This window comes from Natrix helvetica, assembly GCF_964273705.1.
Source record: "Natrix helvetica genome assembly, chromosome: 3".
NCBI lineage: Eukaryota > Metazoa > Chordata > Lepidosauria > Squamata > Natricidae > Natrix > Natrix helvetica.
This window is the reverse complement of record NC_138549.1, coordinates 81,678,071-81,690,894: the sequence shown is the minus strand read 5'-3', so window position 1 is coordinate 81,690,894 and position 12,824 is coordinate 81,678,071. Positions and strand designations below refer to the sequence as shown.

The 12,824-nt window shown below is 35.8% G+C and overlaps 1 protein-coding gene across 5 annotated transcripts in view; it reads right to left on the bottom strand.

The window, feature by feature from the left end:
• COL11A1 (collagen type XI alpha 1 chain) overlaps positions 1-12,824 on the bottom strand; it is a 272,785-nt gene that overhangs the window by 62,020 nt on the left and 197,941 nt on the right. For all 5 annotated transcript variants that reach the window (XM_081948969.1, XM_081948972.1, XM_081948971.1 and 2 more), the window contains 4 exons: positions 10,730-10,837; positions 9,105-9,158; positions 5,944-5,997; positions 4,962-5,069 (listed from right to left, as the gene is read on the bottom strand). In XM_081948969.1, the coding sequence (XP_081805095.1) occupies positions 4,962-5,069; positions 5,944-5,997; positions 9,105-9,158; positions 10,730-10,837 (324 nt within the window). The remainder of the gene's footprint in view (positions 1-4,961; positions 5,070-5,943; positions 5,998-9,104; positions 9,159-10,729; positions 10,838-12,824) is intronic.

Below are 12,824 nucleotides of genomic sequence, written 5' to 3'. Positions count from 1 at the left end.
ATACTCTAAGTTTTAGGCTGAAATTGTAGCAGATTTCTAATAAAATAATCAACAGAAAACTGGATCATGAAGCATAATATATGTTGTATCCACCCATCTCAAATATATGTCCTCCACATACGTTGAAATTATAAATCTCAGAATACTAAACTGGTATGAATTTTAGAAGGATACCAGGCTGGGGAAGCTTGTTATACATTTTACACCAATTCTCCTGTATTCCAAGACTGTGTGTCATTCTTTTTTTTTCTTTTTTTTACAGATTGAACGTGTGATGTTGGTGAATCATGCAAAATATAGAATCTTGATTTATGCAAAAAGTATCGGCTGGATTACTAAAACCAACATAAATTTGGAGACCACTTAAATGGGCACACCTATACTATCATTTTTCAAAATTACTATAGATAAAACCTTAAGTTCTTAATGAAGAAATACTGCTGATAGAAAACTGAGACATTCACTAACTAAAAGCTTGACTGCAGTTTACAGTTGTTTTAAAAAACTGGAAAGAAAAAATAAATCAAGCTCCACACTGAAAATGGTGTGTTAGTTACAGTTCATCTTCGTATCAAAAAGTGTGGGTGATGGACTTAGGGTTCCTACTGAAATAAACAGATACAATTGGATTAAAGGATAATACTTTGATGTAACTAAATATAGAATTAATATGTAGTTACTGATTTATGTGGAAGATATTAGATTTATCTACATACTGCCTTCTACCAAAGTAAATCTGGGAGTTTTACCATCTAAAATAATAGAGTATGTTATACATAATCTGGCACAGCAGACTTACATATGCAAGTACGGTACTATTTTACAATCATGATTACAGGTGTGGGGCATGGTCCAGATAAGATGCTAAGATCCAAGGGTTACTTGTTTATTTGAGGGCTCCAAGATTTGTTGAGAATTGCACAACATAAAAGTTTCATAATTTATTATTATTATTTAAGATTTAATCTTCAAGTCGATTCACAGTCTGAGACTGGTAAAAGCTTAACAGTTCCAAGTCCTAACCAAGATCCTAAGAGCTGTTAAGGTAACATCTGAACATATAGGCAGTTTTTTGCAAAAATATTCAGATCTGATAAAGATCTGCAAAAATGTTCAGATCTGATAAGTTAAAGTATCTAGGCAACCTTTTGGTATCACTCCAAGATAGTGGTGGGTTCTGGATCCCATTACAACCGGTGCGCTGCTATGGGGTCGGATGTCCACCTTGGGCAGACACACTGTGTCTGCATGTGCACATGACTGCCCTGTGACACCCCAGCCTCTCGCCGAGGTTGTGCAGGCGCCGTACGCTGTGTGTGCTTGCGCAATTGGCCCGTTTTCCTCAAAAAGAGGTAAGGAATGCAGGCGGGTGGGTGGGCCCATCGAAACACCGTTCCGGTATGGTGGCTGCTGCTCCCAGCTGCCGTACCACCTGGAACCCACCACTGCTTCAAGGGCTTCTATTACTATTGGTACAACCATTGATTTGTTCCTCCAAAACTGTGATTTGCTGTTGTTGTTGTTATTATTATTATTATTATCATCATTATTAAACAAGATTAAACTTGCCTAGCTCTGCTCACAATCAGTTCCCACCTCTACTCTAATGTGCACTCCAACTTCCAAATACATTAAATATATCAATAAACATTACTTTATGATGTTTGGCAAATTTTCATTATTGTATTCTACAATTGTTATACAGATAGTCCTCCACTTACAACCACAATTGAGCCCAAAATTTCCATTGCTTCATGAGACAATAGTTAAGTGAGTTCTATTTTACTTTTTTGCCATAGTTCTAAGCGAATCACTGCAGTTGTTAAGTGAATCATGTGGTTTTTAAGCAAATCTGGTTTCCCCATTGGCTTTGCTTGTTGGAAGCCAGCTGGGAAGGTTACAAATGGTGATCACATGACCCTGTATGCAAATAGTAATTGATGATAAATACATTCCAGTAGCCAAGTGCCCAAATGTTGATCACATGACCATGGAGATGCTACAATGGATGTAAGTGTGAAAACCGGTCATAGATCACTTACTTCACTGCTGTTGTGACCTCAAACAGTCATTAAATGAATGGTTGTAAATCAAGGACTACTTGTAAAAAGAAATATATGCTGTCCCGAGCTACTTACAGGAAGGACATGATATAAGTATAAATAATAGTGCATACTTGATTTTCCTATAGATATTTCTGGACTGGAGGGAGGAACTGGGAGATATGTATACACTGCATTTTAAGGCATTAAATATCTCAGTAAAGTTACACAGATGTCCTAACAATTAGGACAATTCTGGTCACAATGCTTTGAATGAATCATTACCTACAAATTACTTGCTTGCAGATGTGACTGTAGAAAAAGTAAAGAGCTTCCTGTTAAAGATGCTAGAATCTCATCAATTACTATTTGCTGACATGACACACACTAACAACTAATCTAGCAGTTTGTTATTAAGATTTATTGAGCCATAAACCTGTCTATTTGTATCTCAAACTTAGGTCTTCAATTAATGTGAAAGTTTAATTTTTCAGTCTGTCAATAGTACCATTGCAATTATGGGAGAATAGATGTGTCTAAGGTTAAGTATGCTAATTATTTTCAAATTTGTTCTGAAGCACAATCTTGATATGCTCACACTTAAGTATCCCCACTGTCAAAACTTCTCTTCTAATTTATGTTCTGAAGACTTTGATACTGGCATGTACTTTTTAAAATTTCTTTACATCACTTCAATTTATTATTGTTGTTCATTTTTATTTTCTTTCTGTAACAGGTTTCACCCCCTTGGAGAGGTGATTTAAAAATATTGAATAAATATTTGAATTATTTTATTTTTGTTTTTAGGTAATAGCATTGACCTTTTATAATGTGCTTTGGGATTAACGGTTTCATTATACACGTTAGAAACCTTAATTCTATCTGATCAGTTGTGCTTATATCAGCTATTAAAGCTATAAAATCCTTAAGATGTAAGAAGCTAGTACATCCCTATAAGTAGGAAGTGTTGCTGAAAGGTTATGTTGAGTTTTCCTATTATTTTTAGGAGATTTGATTTTTTTTTTATTAAATTTATAAACCGCTCCCTCTCCCCGAAGGGACTCGGGGCGGTGTACAATGTTAGAGGAGGCATCAAAACTCATAAAAAACCCCTGAGTCTCCGCTTCCTCCACCTCTCTGGATTAATGAATCTGTCATCAAGGTGGGCCCTTAAAAGGGCAAAGGGCCATACCTGCGAGAGGGGGGACTCTCGCAGCAGGAGCAGGTCTGACCTCAAATATATCATGCAGAGCTCAGAGGCAGACCTCCATTTCCCCAGGAAGCTCCTCCCACAATAAAAGATATAGAAAGAAGGACATCACATTTTATCAGATGAACAGCTAACAAGGTTCAGATATTCCAGGAAAAGACTTTAATCCCCAACCTATTTACAAAAAGTTTAAGACAGAATCAGTTACTACTGACAGGCTTACTACTGAGATTGGAAGAAACTCTGCTATTAAATGGTAGCACTTTAAAAATAATGATTTGTATTATTGAAACCTTTTCTAATATGTATGATTGCAAATGTATCAGACAATGTGATGATAATTTGGATATATCAAGTAAAATTTGACATCAAGGAATATTCTTCATAACAAAAAGAAAGATACTGTATGTCCTACATGATTTTTCTTGTTACTATGCATTCTGTGTGAACTCTTGATTGCTCAGTGGCCCTTTATTAGCACAGTTGTGAACACTGGTACAAGAAATTATTACAAAGGAAAATGAGATTGAAAGAAACTTTTTCAGCATTTGTTTAAAACTCAGATTAATGAGTCACACACAACCACCACTAAATTAAATTTACACAAAGGTGAAGTAATATAACACTTACAATGCAGACAAAATTTGAACTGTATTTCTATTGTGGAGCAGCTCAAGATGCTAAATTCATCAGTCACTTTACTATAATAGCAATTTCATTATCATGCAATTTTTAAATTGTTGCATTTTTTTAAAAAAAGAATGTTTTAAAAACATGTTTCCTTTCTTATCCAAAACATTTTAGTACTTATTCTTGAATAGAAAAGTGTTCCAGATGTTGCACTGAACTGAATCAATTTTACACTGGAATGTATTTTACTTTGTAAAGTAGGCAGCAGATTGACTCATTAATTCCCTTCTGGAGCTTTGAAATGAAACAGCTGTGCCTGCAGAAAAAATCCTGGGAAAGCCCTTGAATGATGAGGATTGCTTTTTGTCTTCTATTTTTTTGTGGACCTCTTGATGAGAGATCCAGTGTTTTGGGATGGCTTACCATCCCTTCCACACCCATAATGATTTTTGTAGTGGAGGATAATTATGATCCAAACCTTGCCTTTAAAGAACTGAGTAGACACCTCCCTATCTCTGCCTTAGTGCTTTGTCTGCAATTCTAACAACTTTATATGATGACTTGGAATGATGATTTAAGGATTTATTTGTTGTTGTTATCACTAGTCTGCATTGTTTATTATGTAAAAATAGCCTTTAATTTTTTTTATAGGGTTAGGGTTAGGGTGGCTCAGTGGCTAAGACGCTGAGCTTGTTGATCAGAAAAGTTGGCGGTTCGGAAGTTCGAATACCTAGCATCATGTAATGGAGTGAGCGCCTGTTACTTGTCCCAGCTTCTGCCAACCTAGCAGTTCGAAAGCACGTAAAAATGTAAGTAGAAAAATAGGGACCACTTTTGGTGGGAAAGTAATAGTGCGCCTTCAGCATTTAGTCATGTTGGCCACGGAGATGTCTTCGGACAGTGCTGGCTCTTTGGCTTTGAAATGGAGATGAGCACCGCCCCCTAGAGTTGGAAACGATTAGCACATATGCGCGAAGGGAACCTTTACCTTTTTAGCCTTTATTTTTAAATATGCTCACTTTACAATGGATGGAAAAAAAGATTAATATATGCAGGAAGGATAATACAATAAAAAATACCTGAAGGCCAATAGGTCCTGGAGGACCAGGAAAGCCTCGTGAACCTTCATCGCCTTTCTGTCCAAACATCCCTTGTTGTCCTCTTGGACCAGGCTCCCCATCACCTCCCTGTAAATTGAAATAGGTATAACAGACTCAAAATATAAAGTATGTCCCAACAATTTCAGCTCCATTAATTGTATAAAAAATACAGATCTAGAAAATGGGGGAGAGCTCCCTCTCCAGATCCTGAACCCAATTCGGTGAGCTACGAAAACATCTCATTGACTTCAAATGTGCTGAGGCAGCGGCTTAACCATGTACAAGATTTCTCGCTTTACCTCATTTCTTGCAAATGATTCCATAAATTCAACCATGGGAAACAGACATTCTAAAAGTGTAAATAGTGAGGGGGTTCGGATGCTTGTCACAGAAATATCAAAAGTACCATTTATTAGCCAAGAGCAGTTTGTCTTACTCAGGGGGAAAAAATGCTAAATACGTGGATGATGGTGCTGTTTTTCACCGTTATCTGAAATCGTTACATTATTTTCTTGATTAGATATTACCTTGGAAAAGTCCTAAGGGATGCAATCCATAATAGACATGTGGCTGATTCACAAAGATGGATTTTTTTTAATGAATGCAAAATTAAGCAGTGAGTTATGTGCAGTACATGAAACACCTGTACAATATGTAAAGCCATTGAAAAGGATGCTTTTGTGCTCAATGAAGGACCTTCGCCAAAAATGTGTTTTTCTTTTGCGTTGTCACACTAATGAACAAAGGAAGCAGAATGGCATTGATTTAACCGTGAAGCTTATATTAACCTTGCAGGTATGTAGTCATAGAGTCCTGGAAGATGTTTTTTTTTTTTAAATAAAAAAGAAATTCAGGTTTTAGGCTGTGTAAATCATTTCTAAACCTTTTCAATGAACAGTGAGATTTTTTTTTAAATACAAAAGGTTTTGAAAAATTCATTTGCAATAAACAGGAAACTTACAGCTATTCCAGGAGCACCAATGGGGCCCTGAAGACCAGGCGGTCCTGAAGGTCCCTGGGAAAAAACATTACATTATATAAATATACATCTTACATTATTCAAATATAACATGCATTACCATATTTCTTTGAAGAGATGGAGCTTAAGGTTTATTACATTCATTGAAACAGACCAATGTTCTGGGATTATTGGTGGGTTTTTTCCCCATCTTCTCCATGCATCAGTCTTGCTTTTTTAATAAACAGATTTTAGTATTCTAGCTTTTTAATTTACTCATTCATTTGCACCCTTCCTATCTTTGACTTCAGCTGAAAGGGGAGAGAAATTGGCGGACAGCAAGCACAATCTTCTTCTTCTTCTTCTTCTTCTTCTTCTTCTTCTTCTTCTTCTTCTTCTTCTTCTTCTTCTTCTTCTTCTTCTTCTTCTTCTTCTTCTTCTCAGATTTAAAGTATCAAATCAATTACACAAAAAGAAGGAAAAAGGAAAGCAAGTTCAACAGCTTAAGCTACAGTTCGGCACAAAGAATTAATGCAACTGGCTGGAAAGAAAGGGAGGGAAGGAACTGAAAAGAACTAGTCTTTCAACAAGGACTTCCCTTTCTATATAGTCCATAATGCAGACCACAGATGTCAAATTCTCTGTGTCACGTTGCCATCACGTGACATTTTGCAACGTGACATTTTGCCATTTGCAGAGCTGTGGTGGGTGTGGCCAGTGCGTGATGCATCTGGCCTGTGGGCTGCCAGTTTGACACCCCTGATGTAGACTGACAGAAAGGGAATGATGACATCTTCACCTAACCTTTGAAATATTGGGCCAGAAATTAACTTAAAGTTCTTCATATTGTTATAGGTAAAGGGCATTATCACTAGTCCTTGATATCAAATAGTCAAGCTTGGATAAATAAAATGGAATTTTAAATGACAATAATTACTATTGCCATTTAAAAAGTAAATTTAATAGAATATTACTATTCAGTAAATAAGCCTGAATAATGATTTATTTATTTAAAATAAGATTTTATTTTATGACGTATATTTCTTGAAAATAGTCCTTCCACGTTGACTTCTTTGTAAGAAAGGTAAAACTAAACAAAAGACTTAAATTTAAACACATCAGAGGATCTTGCAATCATATTAAAATATGCTCATATTTACATGATGTTTATTGAGCAACGACAGTTAAAATGACAATAATTTAGTAACAATCACTAAAAATGAAAATGATCCATGTTAGGTATATGACTGACCACATCCAAAATTTGAGCATTGATACGTATTCTGACATATACACTGTTAGGTATGTAAGCTAACAGTTGGGTCAGCAATATGTAAACCATGACGGTAGTACGGTAGCTTTAAGTAGTGCTGGAATGTGATTGGTTGCTGTTACCTCAAGCAGCCATAAGATGGAGCCAGAATGACTGTTAGCTCTCTGTTTGTTAGATGCTGATGATGAATACTGCTTGTTAGATGTATAGTGAGTTACTGTGAGTTTTGCTATTATTAGCGACTTTGTGTGCTGAAATGATTATATGATACTGGACTGTGTTCAATGGATAACTGACTGACTGAACCGTGTGTAAATTGAACTCTGAATACCTCTATTTTCCACAAAAGTAAAAGCCTATTTAAACTGCAGTGTCTCTGTATGGTGGTTTGTGTGTTCTTCCATACCACTCTCATTACGCTTCTCTGCACACTCGCTCTCCTAATGGGGAGCTTACCTAACATACACAAACACATGATTGGCTAAAAGTACCCACGTAGAAAAATGCTAACATTAAAACTAAGAAAGAGTAATTGCATAAGCAGCACCTATAACTAAATGAAATTAGCTACCTGCAGTTTTCACTTTGCATGTACTTTGCATCAACCAGGTGAACTTTATTAAAAAATATTCTAGTAAATCGCCTCAAAGTAAAATTTGATTTTAAGCTTTGTGAAACATAAATATAATACTTTTTCATATTTCTCTGAAGTTTTTGTTTATTAAAAAAGTATTTTAATCACTTTGCTAGAGATCAATAGAATGCAGATTGTGTCAAACGTGTCTAAAAAGTTGTATTGTTACTAACTTTTGCAATATTTTCCCAAACATGGAAAATGCATATGTTTCTTTTTCCATATTAATACAGTAATGTATAATAAGCACATATGGAAAAGAGAAAAGCACTGCAGGAAGATTAAACTTGATCATTTCTATAAGAAATAAATTGTAAGAAAATATTTCAAATCCACTCCCTACTATTTTCACATGTCACCAAGTTGCCCAAGGTGACCGATAAACCTAAAAACATAATAAGGTATGCTGTCACCTAATATTTCAACGTTCTGCACTCATAGAAAACAATGTGAAATACAGTGACAGCAGATATAATTATTATATTAAAAAAAAACAAATGATAAATGGAGAAAAGGAGCCTCATATATGAATAACAGTAATTAGCTACGGCAATCAAAATGCCCTTCAAAAATAAATAAAAGTTTTCACAATCTGTAAAATGTCTAAAACAAAGTTAAGTCAAGCTAAGAATTGGAAGAATATTTAATGGAATCCTTTTCTCCTGGTAAGTAGAGTGCCACATATAGTATTTATGAGTGTGACAAGCAGCATCTTATTTCTTGCTAAAATAGGAGAAATTGCCGGGATAATCTGGGGGAGATATCTATCTCCATAGCTCCAAAGTTCAGAAATTCCAGCGATTATTATTACTTCAACAGCAGGGAAAAGAAGTAGCTTTATTTGAGAATCTGACCAACCACAAAGATCTCTTGGAATAGTGGTAACCCAGTGTCTCCATAGATACTTTCTTTGGTTTTTTTTCCAGGTTTAGGAAGATGTGCAACCGCAAAGGAGTTGGGTTACAGAGAAAAAGAAGCTTTGATCTGTCAAGAACAGGGGCGAAAAGACGAGAAGTTGGATCACATTGAAGAAATATAAAAAAGATCAAAAAGCATTATCAACAAATATGAAGCCTCTTCTTTGTTTTATTAATTAGAAATGTGAATCTTTCTGCAAAAAATAGACATTTTTCCTGCTCGTTGAGAATACTGGTTTTTGATATATTTTTCCATGCATTTCCTTTTTGCCAAGCAATAAAAAAGTAATATAGTAAAGGCAATAGCCAGAGTGGGGGGAGGGAATAGAAAGAGACTTACATTTTCTCCCTTGTCACCTTTACTTCCTTTTTGACCTGGTTCTCCAATTTCACCCTGTAATCAAAAGAAAGGTATTACATCTCTCTTTAAAGGACTCATTTCTTTGTTAACAGTAGTCAATACTGAACTACCTTTAAATGTCACCATATTATTCTCTCTGCCTTTGAGTGGCAGCCTGAGGACAATTTTGGGTTGATCAATCACATTTTGGTACGAGAGATTTGGTGACATATTGCCCGCTAAAGCTCGAAATGCAGCATTCTTGCGATGAAATTTACTTTAGCTCAATTTTATAATAAGGAAACTGCTACCTTTGTTTTACCTTCACGCCTCCTTCAATATAAAGTTACTATAATTGTGATTGACCAAAGGACAGCTGCTTTCTTCTGTGTGTAAGGTGTTCATGATCAAAAATATAATATAAAAATATTGTTAAGTTTGCCCTGTACACATAATCCCCTCTCTAAGGTGTGAATAAGTAAAAAAGTAATTAAAAATAGATTTCCATTTCATCTCAAATGACCAGCTTTGAAACATACTAAGATTTAATAAACCATACTTTGAAGTTGGCAGTTTGTTTCAAACCTGGAAGCTACATTTTTTAAAATTAAATCAGAAATGATAGTTCATTAAAAAGTAATGTGCACCATTTTTGGGCATACTGAAAAGGTAAACACATGGGTAAATGAGAAATATAACTCCTATTTTATCAATCTGAGGCCCATACCACCAACATCACCATCCTCCCCAAATACAAGCAATCTTTTCACCTCCACTATGTGGTGCTTGCTCCCATCCCTTAAATTAATAAACTTTCTGTTTAGCTGGCCAATGGGGAAGCCTAGAAGATATTATCAAATTGGCTCTCTCTTCTTGCTTTGCATTTCTATTTTTTCACCAGAAACATGCATTTTGTAAAACCCCACATGGCCTCAACTTAGCAGAAGTGGAAAAGCCATTCTTCAGTATATTAATGGAGAATGGGGAGATAGTGGGATGGATTGGGGAACACGGTTTAATCTGAAAAAAAAGATACCAACATCCAGGAGATCTTGCTGGTAAGAAATCACCTATCTTGCAACATTGGTGGAAGGTTTTCAAATCTGTCTTCAATATGTTTCCTCAGCAGTAGGAGCTGAACCAATAAATCATTCATTGAACTCATAAAGCTTCACAGAAACCCCAAGAAGTAGTGACAACAGAGGAATGTGCCATGTATCTGCCAACCCCCATATATGGAAGGGTCTGAAGCATAATGTCCGAATAGTAATATAATAAAGTTTTCATCTGTGTAAGATGCGATGCTATTACAGAAAGTTTGCCAATGAATAAAGAAGTAGCTGCTAATGTATGTGCATTGCGTAAGTTGCAGATAGGAAGGACTTTCCAGCTGGACTTCCTATTAGTCTTTCCAAAACAACCGAAAATAATATTAATAAGGTAGAAATACATGAGAAAGGAACAGTTGTCAGGACATATATTTTGCAACCAAGGTTAAATTATCTTCTCCCATGCATCCTTTCTCCATTGCTTAGCTTTGGTGCAATCAGACTTTTAGAAGGCACCAGTTCAAGGAAGTTGTTGTAATTAATGTCAAAAGAAACACAGAACGATCATCAACTGACCTTGTCACCATCTTCTCCAGGAGAACCAGCTGGTCCTGCAGGGCCAGGAAGACCCACAGGTCCCTGTATTCCATCACGTCCAGCTGGTCCCTGAGGACCTTTTTCACCCTATTTCCAAAAACAAGCCATCGTTCATAGTATCAGTGATAAATAATTGGTAGTTCTAAAAGATGAAAGATGTATAAGATCTTAGTGCTCAGCTCAGTACTGTAAATTCTCACTTATATTGTTTAAATGATTTAATATTCTTACATACCCTGTTTCCCTGAAAATAAGACCTCCCCGCATAATAAGCCCAAATGGGCTTTTGAGCGCATGTGTTAAAATAAGCCCTCCCCGAAAATGTTGCAACACAGCAGCAGCCATGAAGTAACCATGAGGCACACTCACCGACTCCTGCACCTCAAAAATAATAAGACCTCCCCAAAAATAAGGCCAAGTTCTTATTTCAGGAGTCAAAAGAAAATAAGACCCTGTCTTATTTTCGGGGAAACACGGTATACTTTACTAAATTTATTGGCTAATTTCAAATCAAAATTATGCCGAGCATTATTTGTATTATTTTGGTACTTCCATTGTTCATTTATAAATATTGTATTTCACCATTTTTTTTGCTTTCCCTTTTGCCCCTCTGTGGGCTTTTAAAATCACTATTTTTTTAAAAGAAAAAGTGTAGTGCATTATGCAGAATTAAAGGAAATAATACATCAGTGGAACATGTTAATATTCTGAATGTCACGGGAATCCGGTGAACAAAGATCTGAATGGAGTCCTCTTATCAGCAGCCTTGCCAAGCTGACTTATTCTCAGATATTTCTACTGATCAGGTTTATACCAAAATGCTTCTTTGAATCTGTTGTGAAATATCTTTAAGATTGGTTGAAAATAGGACTACGCGCCTTGGAGTAGGTAAAACAAATGGGTTTGAAATGAATGCTATCTAGTTCAATATATTCATCATTTACTTTTCAAGAGTAAAGTCTAAATCACAAAGAAGGGTGGGTGGGTTTCAACCTAATTTCCAAAACACCAGAAGGCAAGACCCCCCCAAAAATGGGTGGAAATTAACCAAGGAGAGAAGCAACCTAGAACTAAGAAGAAATTTCCTAACTGTGAGAACAATTAACTAGTGGAACGGCTTGCCTTCAGAAGTTGTGAGTGCTCCATCACTGGAGGCTTTTAGGACACCGGGCAGCCCCTTTACTGAAACAGTATAGGGTCTTCTGCTTGAGCAGGGGGTTGAACTAGAAAACCTCTAAGGTATCTTCCAATTCTATTATTCTATAAATAGTCTTTTGAATTGTAGTAATCTTTAGGACCTGGTAAAGTGATGGATGAGAAATGCACAATAGGCATTGCTGTTTGTTGTTTTTTGTTGTTATTATTATCTATTTATTTATCATCATCATCATTTGTTTGGTGTTGTACAGAGAAACATCACAAACATGTTTGAGTGAGGCTTCAGTAGGGATTCCTTTTAAATATTGAAGAATATCACATAAGATATTGCATGGGGTATATTAACCCTAGCCCTAACCTTAACCCTTGTGAGTGGCACAGTGTTCTATAACTCTCTAGTCAATCCTACAAAGCTTGAGTAAATAAATCCTACAAAGTTTGAATAAGGCCAACCCTTTGAAAATGAGTGTAAAAAAATCAACCCTATGAAGAATCTCTCTACTGTTACAGAGATTGATTCATTCCACAAAGAAGTGTGTAAGCAAAGGGATGTATTTGGCACTACTCTAGCTGAAATCTTAATTTTAAAAGATTTACAAAACAAAAGCATGTCAGCCAAGTGCTAAAATACTGTGAGTTAAAATATCCAAGAGTGTGTATTTGAAAGACAGGATGCACGACTGAAAACTCCTGTTGCCCATTCAACTACTGACTGTTTCTCTGAGGCTGCGAAAGAACCTAAAAAAGAGCTAACAATAAATATCTTAAAAGAAGAATAGGAGTGTGTAGGAGAAATTCTAATCTGGATGTATTTGCTAGATTCCGTATTTGTAGTTGCTTGATTGATTATAATTTTCCAAGTTGAATATGTGAGCGGCAAAGAATAGAATTTAAAATTGTTGTCTGGTTGTGATGA